The sequence below is a fragment of the Sphaeramia orbicularis genome, chromosome 11 (assembly GCF_902148855.1).
Source record: "Sphaeramia orbicularis chromosome 11, fSphaOr1.1, whole genome shotgun sequence".
Lineage (NCBI taxonomy): Eukaryota > Metazoa > Chordata > Actinopteri > Kurtiformes > Apogonidae > Sphaeramia > Sphaeramia orbicularis.
The window spans coordinates 53,380,076-53,400,544 of record NC_043967.1 but is presented as its reverse complement, the minus strand read 5'-3'; the positions used below and the strand labels follow the sequence as shown (position 1 = coordinate 53,400,544).

The 20,469-nt window shown below is 36.9% G+C and overlaps 2 protein-coding genes across 2 annotated transcripts; both read right to left on the bottom strand.

Moving 5' to 3' along the window:
- Positions 1-1,205: 1,205 nt before the first annotated feature.
- Positions 1,206-5,510, bottom strand: LOC115428187 (uncharacterized). Its single transcript, XM_030147032.1, has 5 exons — positions 5,431-5,510; positions 3,564-3,851; positions 2,439-2,648; positions 2,231-2,365; positions 1,206-1,288 (listed from the first exon to the last, which is right to left on the bottom strand). Exons 1-5 carry the CDS (start codon positions 5,492-5,494, stop codon positions 1,206-1,208), a joined length of 780 nt encoding a protein of 259 aa, XP_030002892.1. The 5' UTR covers positions 5,495-5,510.
- A 1,494-nt stretch (positions 5,511-7,004) lies between these two features.
- On the bottom strand, positions 7,005-20,418 carry LOC115428223 (uncharacterized). The gene is made up of 9 exons (XM_030147069.1): positions 20,314-20,418; positions 18,483-18,758; positions 16,932-17,141; positions 16,727-16,858; positions 15,421-15,498; positions 12,504-12,617; positions 10,975-11,088; positions 7,815-7,868; positions 7,005-7,425 (listed from the first exon to the last, which is right to left on the bottom strand). Exons 1-9 carry the CDS (start codon positions 20,375-20,377, stop codon positions 7,346-7,348), a joined length of 1,122 nt encoding a protein of 373 aa, XP_030002929.1. The 5' UTR covers positions 20,378-20,418; the 3' UTR covers positions 7,005-7,345.
- Positions 20,419-20,469: the final 51 nt, after the last annotated feature.

Sequence of the window (20,469 nt, the reverse complement as noted above, 5' to 3'; positions counted from 1 at the left end):
CAGGGTGGGGAAGCAAAATGTACAATATTTTGAGGCAGGGATTGAAAGACAGTGTATGACCAATTAGTTTATTGAAAGTCATGAGAATTTATTTGCCACAAGAAAATGTCCATAATAGAAAATGTTTTTATTCTATGTGTCCTCCTTCTTTCTCAATAACTGCCTTCACACGCTTCCTGAAACTTGCGCAAGTGTTCCTCAAATATTGGGGTGACAACTTCTCCCATTCTTCTTTAATAGTATCTTCCAGACTTTCTGGTAATAGTTTTGCTCATAGTCATTCTCTTCTTTCCATTATAAACAGTCTTTATGGACACTCCAACTATTTTAAAAATCTCCTTTGGTGTGACGAGTGCATTCAGCAAATCACACACTCTTTGACGTTTGCTTTCCTGATTACTCATATGGGCAAAAGTTTCTGAAAAGGTATGGATAATAGTGTTAGGTATGATTATGGCATCAATATATGTTTGGGTTCAAAACAACTGACGTAGTGCCTGCTGAGAAAAAACAACTAAATGTTCATTTATACATTTTGCTTCCCCACCCTGTACGAAACAATAAAAACTTTTCATTACAAAGACATGACAATAAAACAACCTGGTTGGGTCATTTGGACCCACTGATGCGTCTGAGGGTTAATGAGCCTTTGTTCTGCATCTAAAATATCATCACATATGAATTTGTATGAAATGTTAAATCAGCCTTTTTGTGTTTTGCAGCTGAGAATAAATCCTAAGTCATGTAACAGTTCATGATGTTTTGACATTTTCAGCTGAATTTCACTGTCGACTCACCTCGTTTTATAAACCAGAGTCTAAAACTGTAGTAAAGGACGAAGAAGACGAGGACGGACACCAACATGACTTTATAAACCAAACCGAAATGTGGTGGAAGATGTTCAGGAACATCTGGAAAACAAAGAACACTGTTTAGACTTTTATCAGTAGGATTAAACATGGAAACCTCTGTTCTAGACCATCATCATCATCATCACCATCATCTTTCCTGACTCATGTTATGGAATTTACACTGATCATCCATGACATCATGTCCAAATGTTTTCTTTTTTATGTGTTGACAATTTATTTTGTTGACTATCATGTTCTTTTTTCCTGCTGGGTTGGGGGTCCAAGCACCTGCCTGCCTTGCCTAATGGTAAGCTGCACCTCTGTGTGTAAACTGCAGATGGAGTTTGTCACGTTTCACTGACTTTCTTCATCATTTGTGTGTTTTGTTGTGGTCGTACCGGTGTTTTCCACTGGTGATGGTTTGGTCTGGACAGTGTCTGCAGAACAACAAAAGTAGGAAATCTTCAAACCACTGGAACCACGTAGATGCTGAACCTGCTCTGGGTTCTGTTTCTCATGGTAAAGCTTCAACCACATGAGTTTCAGTTGAACCCAGAATTAGACCTGTGTGAACCTACCTGTGTCTAATGCTGTTGGTGCACTTGTCATTGGTTTGAATGTAGGTGTTTTGGTCATTTGAGTCTCTTTGCCTCCAGTGAAGAAGAAGAAAAACCTCTGCATTAAAGGAGCTGTATGAAAGAATTCAGTTCCCAGTAATCCTAAAATGGCCCTGAATGTCACCAGACATGAAGGAATCCTGTTCATTTCAAATACTGATCTCACTGACAGTAGTAGTCCAGACAGAATATTTGCATTTGAATCACAACTAATTCATTTTTATGTTGGATATTGGGGGAACAAACATTTTTTGTGTTTTTTGCATCAAAAATAGCTATTATTTATTTACATTAAAAACATGGCATTTAAAGGGCTAAAATATGATGGTTATTGAGTATTTGGTATTTTTGTTTATGGATCAAGTTGATGAAATACAAAAAAAATGTCAAAAGTTCAAACCAACTGTATGTAAAACATTCAGACGTTCCTGCCCCTCTGTGCAGATGATGTGCTTTCAGTAGTGAGGGTCAGGGCGTCTGATACTGGAGGGTTCATATTTGGGTTCAGTTTCTCCAACTGTCTGGAAACTCAGACAAAAACACTTACAGAGTAAAGACATTATGCTATAAATGTATTTGTCTGTGACATCTACTGCCTTGCCTACAGTGGTTTGTCTGTCACCACTTAAACCACCTCGATGCTGAACTTCCTGAAAATGTGACAGGTTTGATGTGAACTCATCGCTGAACATTTACTGTCACATTCATGTCTTTTTGTTCATCATATCTGAGCTGTTGACGTCTATGATTCATCACCTTTACCTTTTTTCTCTGGTTTCGTGCCCTTTTTGCTGTTGTTTGTCTTGGATGTAGTTTTCTTCTGTGTTGTTGCTGTTGTTGTTGCAGACGTACTTGTCGTTTTTGTGTCTGTTGTTGTGGGCGGTGCTTCATCATCACCTGTGTGAGGCAGATGATGAATATAAAGCACACACAGTCAAACTGTTTCACTGTGTGTGTTATTGTTTCTTACCTGTGGTCACATTCAGATACACAGCAGGTTTTCCATCACAGCTGTACAGTCCAGAATCAGACAGTCTAAGGTCTGTCAGAGTCAGAGTCAGACCAGGATGTGGTCTCCATCCATCAGACTCTCTTCTCCATATTAGATCATATGAACCAGTAACATGAGGACATGTCAGAGTGACACTGGTCCCTTCTCTAGCATGTTGGATGAAGGTTCCTGGACACAAAAAACACACAGTGAGTAAAAAGCAGACATTTTTAGAGTCATGTCTAAAATGAAACAACCATCATTCACTGAACGCAAACATAAAGCAAATGGTCTGTCTGTGTTGTTGTTTTTCATGAGCTGAAATCAGGGAAGGAAAACCTTTAGTGTGTCCACAACAGACCCATTCTTAAATCTGTGTTCCAGAGCTCTTCTGTTTGACTGAGATATTCATCCACCTGTGGGGTTTGTCCAATCAGGATGCAGATCAGACAGCGTCATTATTGCACAGGTGAGTCTCAACTAAAGGACAATGGAATGTCTAAAGCAGGTAAAAGATCACGTTTTTCTCTGCACAGGAAATTTGCCTGAGTAAAATTTACTGAAATTGAAGAAAATTTTACTCTCCTCAGATAACATTTGGTCCCTCTCTAAAAACAGTGAAAGTTACTCTTTGGGTAGAGCTCTCCAGACTCAATATAGAGAAAAAATTTTCTCTTTTTGAAGAAAATACTTTTGACTGTGGAGAAGATGCTCAGAAATTTTTCCTGTGTGCATTTATTTCTCTCGTCCACACATAAACAGTGTTTTAGTTGCAAAAAACTGACATTTTTCTGAACTCTATCCAAACTGTATGTGGTTTGTGTGTATCTGTGTGTTCAGATTAAAGTTAAAAATACCTGATTACAGTAATACCTGTAGTAATGTGGACATGGCATAAAATATGCAGCAGAATGACACAATATATATTCATTCAAAAGAAAATGTGACAATAAGACCAAAAGTCTTCAACAATCTTAAAAATATAAATGATAGTTATATGTACAAAAATGTAATGAATAAAGTTAAAATCATTGAAATCAACACAAATGTGTGTGTAAATCTAAATGTAATGATTATTGTATCGAATGAATGAATCAGTCTGACCTGTTGGGATCACCGTCAGCTCCACTGACCAATGGCTGTTACACAGGTATTCTCCACTGTCTGATAAATAAACTCTGTTAATGTGCAGTGAATTATATCCCACTGAACTAAATCGTTCCTCTGGGTCATTTTCTCTTCGTTCTTCGTCACCAATAAGTGAAAATAGAAAATTGGATTCATGGTCGTGCCGCCCAGGAGCCCGTTTTTTCCAGGTCATTCTTTTGTCCACGATGTCAGAACAAGGTAAAGACACTGAGCTCGTCTCCATTACAGCCATAGGAACCATCTCTGGAAAAAGAAACAGAACATTTGAACGTGGTTTATTAACAGAGTTCACTGTCATTACTCAAATACCACAACAATAATTAATTTCATATAAGTAGATACTGTGATTCTTTTGGGACAGTTGTTATTATTGTTCTTCATTACAGGAGATATATGTTGTATTTTTACTGTAAAATCCTCATAAATGAAAACTATCAGTGTGAGTGTTTGGAATAAAGAGTTGTGATGTTATTTTAAAGATGTCGGTGTGTTGTATTAACTGATATGAACTGATTTTATTCACAGCCATGAGTCTGCATGTCACAGAACGAAGATGAGAACTGGATAGAAACAACTGTCAGAGTCAAAGAAAAGAAGTGATAAAAACAGAAGCTGTGTTTTGAAGGTTAAATGTCAGCGTTTCTTCTACATGGGTGAGTTTGATTCTGAGGCTTATGAGGATATAAAGTTATTATGGGATGTTCTTATCGTTGCTCAGTTGCTGTTTGTTGATCCACAGTTCAGACTAAACTGTGACAGTTCTGAACTTGTTTGTTCAATTTCAAACAGATCTTATGTTCAGTTACTGACAACACAAACCGAACAGAAAACAGAAGTGATTAATGGTTTTACTGTGACTGTTTTCAGTCTAAAAACAGAGCTAAGCTAACAGAGCTAAGCTAACAGAGCTAAGCTAACAGAGCTATAACGTCAACTATCAGCTGATGCAGCACAGTAGAAAAAATATGTAGCATCAAGTCACATCTAAGGATTAATATCATTAGTTAAAATAACCTTTACCACATTAATTAATCAATTAACCACATTAATTAATTACATTTAATCCTATGTCAGTTAAATGTGATTCCATTCATCAGTGTCTGTATTTACACTGTGATTCATCCCATTACTGTAACTGTACTGTTGTGGATAAACCTGATCTGAACCAACAGGTTTGAGTGGAAATCAATGAAGAATTGGTATTAGAGTGGAATTAACAGGGTTTTTTTTAAACAAAATGTTTATTTTTGGGTTTTTTTTGCATTTTACCTCCATAAAGACTAAAAGCTAGTATTAGAACATATTTAATTTTTATTTAATCTTTATTTAACCTGGAAAAAAGCTCATTGAGTCTAAAAATCTCTTTCTCAAGAGTGTCCTGGCTGAGACAGCAGCAGCAGAAGATAGAATATGTTAAAATGTGAGAAAACATCAGCATTAAAATTTTTTATTTTACAGTTTTCACACAGTTTTCAACATTTTCTAATATTTCTTTGTTAAACCAATAGTTAAACTCATGGTGTCCAGCTGAGTGGACGTTTATGGAACTCCATGAAAAATAGGTTCATAAAACAATTAAAATGTTGTTTTTTTTTTCAGGCCTAAAGAGGAATAAAAACACTCAGCCAAAAAAAACATATCTGGACTACAGTCCTCATAATTTATACATAAAAGGGTTAAAAAGCAGTATTGAATGAAGAACAGAACCACAAAACAGATGAATTTACCAAAGTTGTGAGATTTCAAATCCAGGTTAAAGGTGTCCAACAGTAGTTTGGACATACGTGGAGTTCAGAGGACGACGGAGCGCTGCTGTTCTTACCTGCACAGACTCTGCAGCTCAGGATGAAGGCTGACAGACACATGTAGACGTTCATCCTCATCATCACAGACTGAAACCACTGAACGTTCACGCAGACGCTTTGACTCTGAACTAGAACAGGAACTGGTCTGAATGTAAACCTGTTCCTCTAAAACCAAAAGCACCGCCCTGAGCTCATCACTGTCTCAAATGTCCTGTTTATGGACAGTTTTTTCTGTTGATTTCCTCTTTTTTTCTTAGAAAGTACTTCATGTGTCATGTTTTACTGCTCATTAGTCATTATATCAGAGCGTGGGATAAATGAGCACTATTTGTGTTGGATTCTGTGTTTAACTTTAGTGTGAGAAGAGGAAGCGTTCTGTGGTTCCTGATGATGGACAGTAACAGATACAAGAGTAAAGTCAGAATGAGTTCAGTAAGAGGATGGAACTTGTACAAATAAGACAGAAGATCGAGAATAAAAACACAGAATAATGTTGGAATCAAACCAGACTAGGATGAAAAACCCACAACATATGAACGTTTCCTCTCAGTTTAACCCATACAGACCCAGAGCTGCTTAGAACTCGGTTCCCAAATGATTTTTTCTCTATATTTAACTTTTCTTCAGTGATTTATCATCTTTTATTCTAATATTACTGAGTTAGTCCAGTTGGAAACATTCAGCGTCCTTTTCAGTTTGACAGAATCTGCCACTGGTTTGGTTTTAGTTTTAAGTTTGTCTTTATTTTTTTATGTTTTTTTGTCCTTGGAACTGGTTTCCAAAGGTTTCAGGAGCCGGGACTGGTCCACCAAGGCCCCTGTTCGGCACTAAAACTGGTTCAGAACCTGAAACAGTTAGTTCTTCCTCATGAATCATGACATCATCAGTGGGCGTGTCTTATTCTAGGTTCTGAAGAGAAGCAGGAAGTAGAAGTTTAGTGTTTACTTACACCTGAGTGACTGGATTAAATTAGATTACATTAGACAAAATTAGATTACAGAAAATTAGACCACATTAGATTACACTATATTAGATTAGATTACAGTGTTTCCTGTGGAACTGATCTGTTGGTGTGGGGGTGTAATGGGGGGGTGGGGTGCATACATTTCGGTCGGTAACTGCGCATGTGTGTCGGTTTCTGTCCTACTTATAATACTATGGGGTACGGGGCAGTGCAGTCCATGCCCCCCCCGCAGAAGTGAAAATGAAACTTTACTCTCATTTATCTTTTCTCTTCCTCCTGATGCTTCACAAACTTTCATTTGAGGACAGGACGTTTGTCCTGGACTATTATTATATGATATGTAAAATGAGTCTCATGTGACGGTGATGATTTTTTTTGTATGAAATGTTTGGTGTGGTGGCATGGATGCACCACAGCAAAACCTTACCAGCGGAAACGCTGGATTAGATGCATAATATTCTCACCTGGATACTGGAAGATTAATACAAGACACAAAAATATATTTTTCCAATTTAATAAAAACCATAAACTGTGTAAAACAAATGGATTTCGTATCTCAGATGAAAATGTAACAGCACACATAATAAACCTGAAGGAAGACAGTAATATTTCCTGTACATGCTCCAATAAAGTTTAAAAACATTCTTTTCTATTTACAAAAGTATAAACTAGAGCGAACTGTTCAGACTCTGTGATGTTTGATCAGGAAAAACATCTTCGATGGTTTTGTTTTACTTTAATTCAGATTTCTACACTTGGACTTTTTACAGAAACACGAGGTTGTGATAAAAACCACATCATCCATAAAGTCATTTTTATTTCAAAGCTGCTGCGGTGAAGTTTTACTGCAGAGAAAAAACACTAAATATCACTCAAAGCTGAAGTAACGAGCTGATAAAGACCACAGTGAATCTATAGAAACATCGAAATAAGTTTCATATGACGTGAGAGGAAAAGATGACAAAAACTCAGATGGTGTCGGTCATGTTTTCACTGATATGAAGATCAGTGATGTCGTCATCCATGGAATCATTTTCAGCAGCGTCACCTTTAACAAAGACAGTTTATTTTACAAAAGAGGTACAAATAATTAAACATAAAAAGGAAAAATCACACATACAGAGACAAAATGATTAGAAATAAGTCATACAAACAAAACAAAGCATGAAATAATAGTTATATGAAAAAAATAAGTATTAGTTATGTTTATGTTTATGTATTTGGCAGATGCTTTTTTCCAAAGCGACTTACAGGGGAAAACCAATTAAATCACTCAATCAATCAAATTTTATTTATATAGCGCCAGATCACAAAAAAAGTTATCTCTTTACACTTAATATATAGAGTTGGTCAAAACCAGACTCTAAGCCAATTTACAGAAACCCAACAGAATCCTCCAGGAGCAAACACTTGTGACTGGTGACAGTTAATATTTACCTGTAATATTAACAGTGTCATACTCTGTTGTTCCTTCTCTGGATCTTTTTACACCTAAACATTAAGAACAAAAGTGATATAATGATGTGTTACATACTTTCTTGTATTTTACAATCTTACAATAGTTATTTTCTTATTTTACAGGAAAAAAATGGATAAAAATGAACCAAATAATCAACAAAATGGACAAAAAAGAACAGAAATGAACAAAATAATCAATGAAATTACCAAAAATGAAGAAAAAATCAACAACATAGACAAAGATGAACTAAATAGTAAATAAAATGAACAGAATATTCAACACAAAGGACAAAGATGATGACATTAATCCAAAACACTGACACAAATGAGCATAATAATCGGCAAAATGAACAAACATTGAGAAAATAGTCAACAACCTCGAAAAAAATGAAGGAAAAAAGGACAAAAAAAAAAAAAAAAAAATCAGCAACTAAATGGACAAAAATGAAGGAAAAAAAGACAAATGACAAAAAATAATCAACAAAATGAACAAACATAAATAAAATAGTCAAGAAACTGGACAAAAATGAAAAAAATAATCAACTAAATAGACAAAAAAGGAAGAAAAGGACAAAAATGAAAAAAAAAAACTTTTGCACTTTTGACTGAATAACATTCTGGCCAACACAGGAGATCATCTCCTTTGGAGTTTCTCCTTCTGGAGCCTTAAAATATAAGTCATATACTGCAGCCTTGTAGTGTGAGTTGACAATTACATCAAAAAAAGCTGACGTACTGAAAATTACATTTTCCTCTTCCTTTGATAAAACATTTGCTGAAAACATAACAATAGAATATCCACAAAACATAATATAAAAGATGACATCAATGTATTTATAAAAAGTTGTAAAAAAAAATTCTGTGGAAGAAAATACTTTCACTTTTTAAGGTCATTTAAAATCTACATAAATTTTTCCTTTGTACAAAGTTGTAGATTCCCTGAAACACAGTTTAGACAGTAGAATGTTACTGAGGAGATCATCTTTAACCCTTCGATGTCTGAGTGTCTGGACCCTCCACTCTAACATTAATGGGTCAAAATGACCCGGGTTCAAATCACTATGTTTTAATGACACTTTTGTCATTTTGCCCAGCTGGTCATACCATATGTTTGTTCGGCCGTCTGATCCACTGTGACTGTTGTGGTCCTTTAGTTTCTTATAATCCTGCATGAGCGTCTGCAGCTTTTCTTGTATTTGTTTAGTCGTGTGTCTTACTTTTAGCTCCGACAGCTTGTTGGCTAATTTAACATAAACTCGATTGTTTTGTGTCGTCGATTCAAAGTCCCTCTGAGTTTCCTCCTCCACAAATACACTCAAAAGAGTGTGCACCTCGTCGTCTGTTCACTTGTCGTAGCCTCTTGTTTGGTCCATTTTTCGAATTATCAAACGATGAAGATTGTGGAAATTAAATAAACAAAACAGTTTGTCGCTGTGCCGTGGTTTAATGGCATGTGAACGGAATGCAGAACGCTGTAAGTGTAGTCCACCAATCAGCGTTCTCCAGCACACAGCCCCGCCCCTCAAGAATTCAGGGTAATCTGAAAAGTACCCCTCCCTACAAGGAACTTCTTCAGGGAAAGTTTAGGGGTGAGGGAAAGATTTTTACCCAGGTAATTTATGCCGTGTTTCCACTACGTGGAACCAGCTCAACTCAACTCGACTCAACTCTGCCTTTTTGTGTTTCCATTACAAAATAGGACCTAGAATCTGGTACCTGGAACTAGTCTTTTAGTATCTCCTCCACCGAGGTTCCAAGACTGGGGACCAGATACTAAAAGGTGACATGTAAACACTGCAGACCACTGATTGGTCAGAGTCGTCTCTGTAACGCACCTTTTTACAAAAACAGATGCTGAAGTTGACAGTACATTTGTCAGTAGGTGAATCCACATGATGACAGTCTGTAAAACTACACCATGGATGGTCCAGGAGATTCAGATGAAAAAATTCAGCATGAGCTTGACGAGACAACACGCAATGAATGAGTTTATCAGCAACTCTGAGCAGACGACACAGAAGTAATGCACCACATCACTATGACAACCAGGTACTGTAAAGTCAGTAGTATCCTGTAATGGAAACGGTCTGGAATAGGACCTGGTACCAGAGTCGAGTCGAGTCGAGCCGGTTCCATGTAGTGGAAGCGCGGCATTAGATAGAAACACACCAGGGTTTTTCAAAGTTCTGGGTAATGCTCAAAGTTCCTGCAGTGGAAAAGGGCCTGTTGTTCTGGATGTAAACTGTTATAACACATGAATTTGTATTAAATGTTAAATCAGCCTTTTTAGCTCACCGGCCGACAGGCCGTAAGCTATTGTTGTCATGTGGCGTCTGTCGTCCGTTACAAAACTTTCAATCGTCTTCTTCTCCAAAACTACAGTTCCGATTGACTTCAAACTTGGTATACAGCTTCTGTATGATGATGTCAACAAAAGTTAGTGAAATTATTTGGATCTGGATCTGATTCTGGATTTGGTGCCACTTTGAAAAATGTCCCCATTATAAGTGATAGGAAGTGGATGGATGCAATAACTCAGTAAATATAAATGATCTCCAGTGTAAATGTCTCCAGTCCAGCCCTGATGGGGAGATGACCCAAACATAATGTCCACATGCTGATCAGGATCTTCTTCTGGATCTGGAACTGACGCAAAATTTCACATGGGCTCTTATGGGGAAAAAATTTCAATCGTCTTCTTCTCCCAAACTCCAGTTCTGATTGACTTCAGACTTGGTCTACAGCTTCTGTATGAGGATGTCAACACAAGGGATTGAAATTATTTTGATCTGGATCTGATTCTGGATTTGGTGCGACTTTAAAAAATGTTCCCATTATAACAGATAGGAAGTGGATTGATCCAATAAATCAGTATCAATGATATCAAGTGTGAATTTGAATTTTTTACAGATCTGATTGAATATGACCAAAACATGGACTATTTCTGTAATAGAATAAATACACAGAACTGGGGGAGAATAAATGACATCTGGATACATTTCCCAAAGCTTTTAATTTGGCCGCTAAACTACAGGGCCATTGGTCCGATTTTTGTGTTTTGCAGCTGAGAATAAATCCTAAATCATGTAACAGTTCATGATGTTTTGACATTTTCAGCTGAATTTCACTGTCGACTCACCTCGTTTTATAAACCAGAGTCTAAAACTGCAGCAAAGGACGAAGAAGACGAGGACGGACACCAACATGACTCTATAAACCAAACCGAAATGTGGTGGAAGATGTTCAGGAGCATCTGGAAAACAAAGACCACTGTGTAGACTTTTATCAGTAGGATTAAACATGGAAACCTCTGTTCTAGACCATCAGCGTCATCATCATCATCATCATCATATTTCCTGACTCATGTTCTGGAATTTACACCGATCATCCATGACATCATGTCCAGATGTTTTCTTTTTGTGTTCATTTTTTCAGTGTGTTGACAATTCAGTTTATTTTGTTAACGATCTTGTTCTTTTTTCCCAGTTTTGTAGATTTTAGTCGTTTATCGTTCATTTTTGTTCATTAACCCTAACCCTAACTTGGCCTGTCCTCAGTGACATTTTCAGATGAGTTTAAACAAGTTGAGTTAACTTTGAAAGGCAGGAGCAGCTGCCATGGGTAAAGAAATGAAACTGACATGGTGGCCAAAGTGTTAATGCTGTAACCTGGCAATTTTGTGGAAAACAAGATGGATGCCCCCCCCCCCCATGGCCTTTGATTGGATTTAAATCCTGCCGCTACTTGGCGTGAAACCAGTTGTGACTTGGATTGTGCAGTTTGTCCCTGCTCACTCATGCATGAACACCTGGGTCTGTAAATTTGGACAAATATCCACCAATCCCATACCTACTGATGTCTATAATAGAAAATTCCAAAAATTATCAAATGCCGAAATGGGGGTAATTTTTCAAAACATGTAGTTTCTTTTGATACACCCTGTAGTAAGTACTATGTGTTATCTGACTGTAGGTCTTTTTTTGTTTTTTGTGTCCTGCCAGGGGACATCACCACTGTCAATCATCACACTATTCTTCCAATCAAAATGATTAAGTATTTATATAATCTGTATAAATCATGAGAAACAATCTTTTTTTTCCATCAAGTGTATTTCATTTTTTAATGCCTCTGGACATCAAATTTAATGCTTTTTAATGCAATTTAAAGCCTTAATTTTAGCTATATCTATTTAATGGCTTTTAATGACCCACAGAAACCCTGTAATCATTGACATATGCCAGGCTGTAATTTACAAAAAAATAACTAATCCAATTTTTATGTAGAATATTGGAATAAAAGATGTTTGTGTTTTTTGTGTCAAAAATATGATTTGTTTACATCATAAACACGGCATTTAAAGGGTTAAAAATATGACAGTCATTGAGTATTTGGTATTTTTGTTTATATTCTCAAAAAGTTAAAAGAAGAAAAATAAAAGCCATTACTGCGGTGCTGTGTATATTACACACTTTTGGTGATGAGAAGAACCTCCATGGGCAGGACACCGGAGGGTTAACATGTGATGTGTGTTTTTTGTTTTTTTTTACTGTGTGTGGTGGTTCACTCATTGTTATTGTGTCGGTGTTGTTTGTGAAAAACAAATAATCTGTATTAATTATCGTCTGTCTTCACTCTTCTTCATATGCAGTCATGACATGGACTCGTTACCGTCTTTGGTTTGTGTCGATGCAGTCACCATTCTTGGTGTCGATTTAATCGGTGTTTTTGGACTGTTGGTTGGTCGTGGCACAGATGGACTTGGAGGAGTAATCTTGTCGCTGCCTGTAAAGACCAGAGAGTACCAGGAAATAAGGATTTATTTATTTTTTTGCCATAAAACTAATCAGACCGTCCCCAGGTGAAACTGACTGTTTTCATGCATTGTATGTTTGTGGTCAGTGTCTCTTCAGCTAAACCACCCAACTGCTGAATGTGATTCACTTCCTATTGTTCAAACCACAGTTTCGTCCATCCTATTTATTCCTCTGAGGTTTCAGCGTCATCTTCTATTTTTTATGGTGTGATGTTTTTTTTCTCTGTAGGTGTAACATGTACTTGTGGGTCAAGTGTTACTGAAGCAGAAGTCACTGATGCTGTTTGTGTCGTAGTTGAACACATATTCTAGATGTTTCCTTTGTCACCCATCAGCATTATCCAGGATTTTCTTTTTTTTTTCATTAAAATGAATGAGAAACTTCCTCAACCCACTCCCACTTCACAAAACATTTTCTGTTAAATGTACCCTGATGTAGTTCAGGTTGTGTTTTATCCAGATCCTAAAACAGGAAATATTCTGAAACTAGAGGTTATTACCTTTAAATAAGGAGTCATTGAATACTTTAGTCCTTGTGCTTCTTCAGTTATCAGCTTTGGAACTTGGTAAACTGGCCAGAATGAACCCAAATTAGGTGGAAGGAACAGTTTAATGACCACAGTTTAGGTGTTCTACTTCTATCTGTGGGACAGAATGTTCTGGAGCTTCTGGACTCATATATGCTAACCGTTAGCGCTTCAACTTTCAACTAAAGAAATCCACAAACTTTACCGGGCTGGGGCCGGTGCCAGGCTGTAGCCGCAGTTGGAGCCCGAGCTGGACCGCACTTGGGCCGGAGCCTCAGCCAGCGAATTGTGGCTGTGCAGCGCTCGCGAGCAAGCATTGCGCGTGCTAATACTCAGGAGGCGTGGCTTCAGAGGGACGTCTGAAGACGGGGGTTTGGACTTTTGAATTTAGAATTTAGTAATTTAGTATACAAAATGTATCTTGCTCGAACCATTTTTTTTTTTTTAAGAGCTTGCATTCCACCTTTAATTGAACTATTAATACATTTGAGGTAGACTTTTTTCCGCCCACAGTGGCTGACAGAGGAGAGGAAAAGGATTTGGTCTGGGACAAACTTTAAAATCCATTTTCAAGGCGGAGTTTTCCAGAAAAGCCGGACGTCCTGAGGACAAGTCGGCTAACCCCAATGCTAGCTGAACTTAAATGAGGAATCCTAGTGGACAGAGGAGACTCTGTCCTCCATGGACATAAAAAGGACTAATGATGGAACTGGAACCCACAGATCACCTCTGTGACAGTCAGGGAAGGGTTCAAAGAAAGAAGGATGGATTTATATAGAAATAATGAGCATCTCCGGTGAGTAGGATCTGATGTTTTTTCTGTTTAAATGTATGTTTTTGTCCTGTTATCAGATAAATATTGTTGTGAACTGCTCCAGATGTGTCCATGGTCCAGTTGTGGTTGGAGTGTAAAGGTTTGGGGTCTTTTTAACTGGGTTTACAGCTGTAATGGTAATTCAGTGTTTCCTGTGGAATTGATCTGTTGGTGTGGAGGTGCATGGGTGAGCTCGGCCGCACACGCGCAGTTAGGCGTTTTGACCGGTAACCGCTCGCGTGCGTTGGTTTCCGTCATACTTATAATACTATAGGGGTACGGGGTGGTGCAGCCCCCCCCCCCCCCCCCCCCCCCGCAGAAATGAAAGTGAAACTTTACACTCCCTTATCTTTTCTCTTCCTCCCGAAGCTTCGCAAACTTTCATTTGAGGACAGGACGTTTGTCCTGGACTATTATTATATTATACACATGTATAATAAGTCTAATGTGACAGTGATGATTTTTTTTGTATGAAATGTTTGGTGTGGGGGCATGGATTTTGCCGTGGCGCTGTGGAAACGCTGTAATTAGATTCACCCTCAATATGTTGTCTCTCTCTTTAATACTACTGCTTGTTATTTAGTTTTTTTGTATAGTATTGATGGTTTCTCTAATTGTGACGTCATAGTGGTGGTATTAAGAGGTGGATTAAGTCCAGTAAGTCCCACTGAAGGACCAGGTACCAAATGCACAGACCAACACTAATATGTACTGTTGTGGAAATAAATATTAGACCATCAAAAGTCATCAAACACAATGGTTATTCAATCCAGTCCTAACTCCTGTGTGTGTCATGTGACTACAACAGACAGAAAAGAAAACATGGAATGTCTAAAAGCACTGTTTTTATCAGTGCAATGCCATAGATATTGATGGAAGAACTGAAGTGATTTTGGTTTTTATCAAGAAAACATGGAAAATGGATAAATATCAGCTCTGAAATTAAACTACTGTGAGCTGTTTTTGTTGTTATCATTATATTTGTCCAAACAAATAGACCTTTACTTGTACCAGGCATTAAAATGAACAACAAATTGAAGAAAACAAGGGTGGTCTAATAATTATGTCCACGACTGTATCCACTAATAATGTACAGAAACACACAGACACAACTGTCCCATTCACTCCAGTGTTATGGGCCAAAAACAGAAACACAGGGCTTTTATAACTTGCAAAAACCTGATTATTTTTTCTGCTTTTCCAGTAAATATCACAGTGACAGGTCAAGCACAGTCTCCTGTCTGTAAAAGTGACTAAATGTTAAAGATATCAAACCTTTTAGACTCAGACTAGTATTTCATACTCGTTTTATAAATAGGAGTTACTTTTATTCAGTCATTGAACTCTTTATTTCTTGCTGTAAAATAATTGAGGTATCATTCGTCACTGTTTGTCATTATAAATATTATATTAATATTTTTAACACCATACCTCCTTTGGTCACTGTTATTGAAGCAGTTGTCGTTGGTTTTACTTCAGGTTTTTTCGTAGGTTTAGTCTTTTTGCCTCCTGTGAAGAAGAAAAAAATCTGTATTAACAGGCATTACATGCATTTTACCATCAGGAATACTTTTAATGTTTACTTTTTTTTTTTTTAATTGATAAGGTGTTGTTCATGTTCATGGTTTGTTGTTTCTCACCACTCGTAGGATTCACTTCCCACATAAAACTGCAACAACAGGTTTCATTTTAACGCAGTGACTATTCCTCTGTCCTTCTGAATACTTACAGAAGTGTTTTACGCATTTATTATATTTGAAGTGTTTTATATTAACATTTTTTTCTTTATCGCTAACATAATTTACACAATTTCCTTCTGTCTTTCCTTAATTCCAGATTACCGTCCACAAATCACACATATTACCCCAGATTACAGAATATGGATGCAGTTAACCTTCCAGTATCCAGGTGAGCATATTATGCACACTTTACACTTCATGTTATAAAAGTTTATATTATTTTTCACATTTCATATTAGGTCAGAATTCAACAGTTGTTCATTTTTACACGACTTTTTAAATTCTGATCCATCCACTAAAACCATCCCATAATAAACAGTGTTAAATTCCTACACTACAACCCTACTACAAAGTGAGTACAAAACGCACACTGACACATTTAACATTTGACCTAGAACCAAAAATAATAATGGATATGAACCAATGTTGGTGTTAATCACTGACAGGATGAAAAAATTAAATAAATAAATAATGCAATTTATATGTAGAATATTGGGGAAAAGTTGGTACTGAAAAAATATTATTTGTTTACATTACAAACACTGCATTTAAAGGGTTAAAAGTGTGACAGTTATTGAGTATGTGGTATTTTTATTTATGGATCACATTGGTAAAATACAAAACAAAAAGTTAAACCAACTGTATGTAAAACATTCAGACGTTCCTGCCCCTCTGTGCAGATGATGTGCTTTCAGTAGTGAGGGTCAGGGCGTCTGATACTGGAGGGTTCATATTTGGGTTCAGTTTCTCCAACTGTCTGGAAACTCAGACAAAAACACTTTGAGAGTAAAGACATTATGCTATAAATATATTTTTCTGTGACATCTACTGCCTTGCCTACAGTGGTTTGTCTGTCACCACTTAAACCACCTCGATGCTGAACTTCCTGAAAATGTGACAGGTTTGATGTGAACTCATCGCTGAACATTTACTGTCACATTCATGTCTTTTTGTTCATCATATCTGAGCTGTTGACGTCTATGATTCATCACCTTTACCTTTTTTCTCTGGTTTCGTGCCCTTTTTGCTGTTGTTTGTCTTGGATGTAGTTTTCGTCTGTGTTGTTGCTGTTGTTGCAGACGTACTTGTCATTTTTGTGTCTGTTGTTGTGGGCGGTGCTTCATCATCACCTGTGTGAGGCAGATGATGAATATAAAGCACACACAGTCAAACTGTTTCACTGTGTGTGTTATTGTTTCTTACCTGTGGTCACATTCAGATACACAGCAGGTTTTCCATCACAGCTGAACAGTCCAGAATCAGACAGTCTAAGGTCTGTCAGAGTCAGAGTCAGACCAGGATGTAGACCCCATCCATCAGACTCTCTTCTCCATATTAGATCATATGAACCAGTAACATGAGGACATGTCAGAGTGACACTGGTCCCTTTTCTAGCATGTTGGATGAAGGTTCCTGGACACAAAAAACACACAGTGAGTAAAAAGCAGACATTTTTAGAGTCATGTCTAAAATGAAACAACCATCATTCACTGAACACAAACATAAAGCAAATGGTCTGTCTGTGTTGTTGTTTTTCATGAGCTGAAATCAGGGAAGGAAAACCTTTAGTGTGTCCACAACAGACCCATTCTTAAATCTGTGTTCCAGAGCTCTTCTGTTTGACTGAGATATTCATCCACCTGTGGGGTTTGTCCAATCAGGATGCAGATCAGACAGCGTCATTATTGCACAGGTGAGTCTCAACTAAAGGACAATGGAATGTCTGATGCAGGTATTTTGTGAAACAGACATTTTTCTCTGCACAGGAAATTTGCCTGAGTAAAATTTACTGAAATTGAAGAAAATTTTACTCTCCTCAGATAACATTTGGTCCCTCTCTAAAAACAGTAAAAGTTACTCTTTGGGTAGAGCTCTCCAAACTCAATATAGAGAAAAAATGTGCTCTTTTTGAGGAAAATACTTTTGACTGTGGAGAAGATGCTCAGTAATTTTTCCTGTGTGCATTTATTTCTCTCGTCCACACATAAACAGTGTTTTAGTTGCAAAAACCTGACATTTTTTTTTAACTCTATCCAAACTGTATGTGGTTTGTGTGTATCTGTGTGTTCAGATTGTTAAAAATACCTGATTACAGTAATACCTGTAGTAATGTGGACATGGCATAAAATGTACAGTAGTACGACACAATATATATTCATCCAAAAGAAAATGTGACATAAAGACCAAAAGTCTTAAAATCACAGATTACAGATTTCTTTTTGTCATTTGACAGCACAGTGTACATACAGCACAGAGTACGTCAAATGAGATTTCGATCGATGATTAGGGACATCGGGCCGCTGCAGCTGGTGCGCTGCCGCTGAACCCTTTTCTTTGAAATTTGCAGTGAAGAACACAAGATAATGCAAAGTACAAATATAAGACATCATACAGTTTTCACACAGTAAACGTGGACACATGCTGGAGTTTTCTCATGGATTTGAAAGGAATTTTGGGGACAGGGTGAATGTTAAAGGCACACAGCAGACGTGACATTGGGTTTTGGGGCAAGGAAAATCCATGTATGTGCTATGTAAGTGTGTAATGTGTGTGCAAGATAAAGAGACTCCAGTGGGTCATATCTTAAAAATAAAACTTAAATGAGTGATTTTACACATAAAAATGATAGTTATATGTACAAAAATGTAATAAATAAAGTTAAAATCATTGAAATCAACACAAATGTGTGTGTAAATCTAAATGTACCATAATGATTATTGTATGGAATGAATGAAATGAATGAATCAGTCTGACCTGTTGGGATCACCGTCAGCTCCACTGACCAATGGTTGTTACACATGTATTTTCCACTGTCTGATAAATAAACTCTGTTAATGTGCAGTGAATTATATCCCACTGAACTAAATCGTTCCCCTGGGTCATTTTCTCTTCGTTCTTCGTCACCAGTGACTGAAACTAGAAAATCCAACCGCCCATCAACCAGTTTAGTCCAGGTCATACTGTTGTCCATGATGTAAGAACAAGGTAAAGACACTGAGCTCGTTTCCATTACAGCCATATGAACCTCCTCTGAAAAAAGAAACAGAACATTTGAACGTGGTTTATTAACAGAGTTCACTGTCATTACTCAAATACCACAACAATAATTAGTTTCATATAAGTAGATACTGTGATTCTATTGGGACAGTTGTCATTGTTGTACTTCATTACAGGAGATATATGTTGTATTTTTACTTTAAAATACTCATAAATGAAAACTATCAGTGTGAGTGTTTGGAATAAAGAGTTCTAATGTTTTAAAGATGTCGGTGTGTTGTATTAACTGATATGAACTGATTTTATTCACAGCCATGAGTCTGCATGTCACAGAACGAAGATGAGAACTGGATAGAAACAACTGTCAGAGTCAAAGAAAAGAAGTGATAAAAACAGAAGCTGTTGTTTGAAGGTTCAATGTCAGCGTTTCTTCTACATGGGTGAGTTTGATTCTGAGGCTTATGAGGATATAAAGTTATTATGGGATGTTCTTATCGTTGCTCAGTTGCTGTTTGTTGATCCACAGTTCAGACTAAACTGTGACAGTTCTGAACTTGTTTGTTCAATTTCAAACAGATCTTATGTTCAGTTACTGACAACACAAACCAAACAGAAAACAGAAGTGATTAATGGTTTTACTGTGACTGTTTTCAGTCTAAAAACAGAGCTAAGCTAACAGAGCTAAGCTAACAGAGCTATAACGTCGACTGTCAGCTGATGCAGGAAGGTAGAAAAAATATGTAGCATCAAGTCACATCTAAGGATTAATATCATTAGTTAAAAGTAATCTTTACCACATTAATTAATCAATCAACCACATTAATTAATTACATTTAATCCTATGTCAGTTAAATGTGACTCCATTCATCAGTGTCTGTATTTACACTGTAATTCATCCCATTACTGTAACTGTACTGTTGTGGATAAACCTGATCTGAACCAACAGGTTTGAGTGGAAATCAATGAAGAATTGGTATTAGAGTGGAATTAACAGGGTTTGTTTTTTTAAACAAAATGTTTATTTTTGGGTTTTTTTGCATTTTACCTCCATAAAGACTAAAAGCTAGTATTAGAACATATTTAATTTTTATTTAACCTTTATTTAACCTGGAAAAAAGCTCATTGAGACTAAAAATCTCTTTTTCAAGAGTGTCCTGGCTGAGACAGCAGCAGCAGAAGATAGAATATGTTAAAATGTGAGAAAACATCATATTATCAGCATTAAAAATGTTTTATTTCATAGTTTTCACACAGTTTTCAACATTTTCTAATATTTATTTGTTGAACCAATAGTTAAACTCATGGTGTCCAGCTGAGTGGACATTTATGGAACTCCATGAAAAATTGGTTCAGAAAACAATTAAAATGTTGGGGGTTTTTTTACACCTAAAGAGGAAAAAAAAAATCTGGACTGCTGTTCTCATAATTCATACATGAAAGGGTTAAAAAGCATTATTGAATGAAGAACAGAACCACAAAACAGATGAATTTACCAAAGTTGTGAGATTTCAAATCCAGGTTAAAGTTTTCCAACAGTAGTTTGGACATACGTGGAGTTCAGAGGACGACGGAGCGCTGCTGTTCTTACCTGCACAGACTCTGCAGCTCAGGATGAAGGCTGACAGACACATGTAGACGTTCATCCTCATCATCACAGACTGAAACCACTGAACGTTCACGCAGACGCTTTGACTCTGAACTAGAACAGGAACTGGTCTGAATGTAAACCTGTTCCTCTAAAACC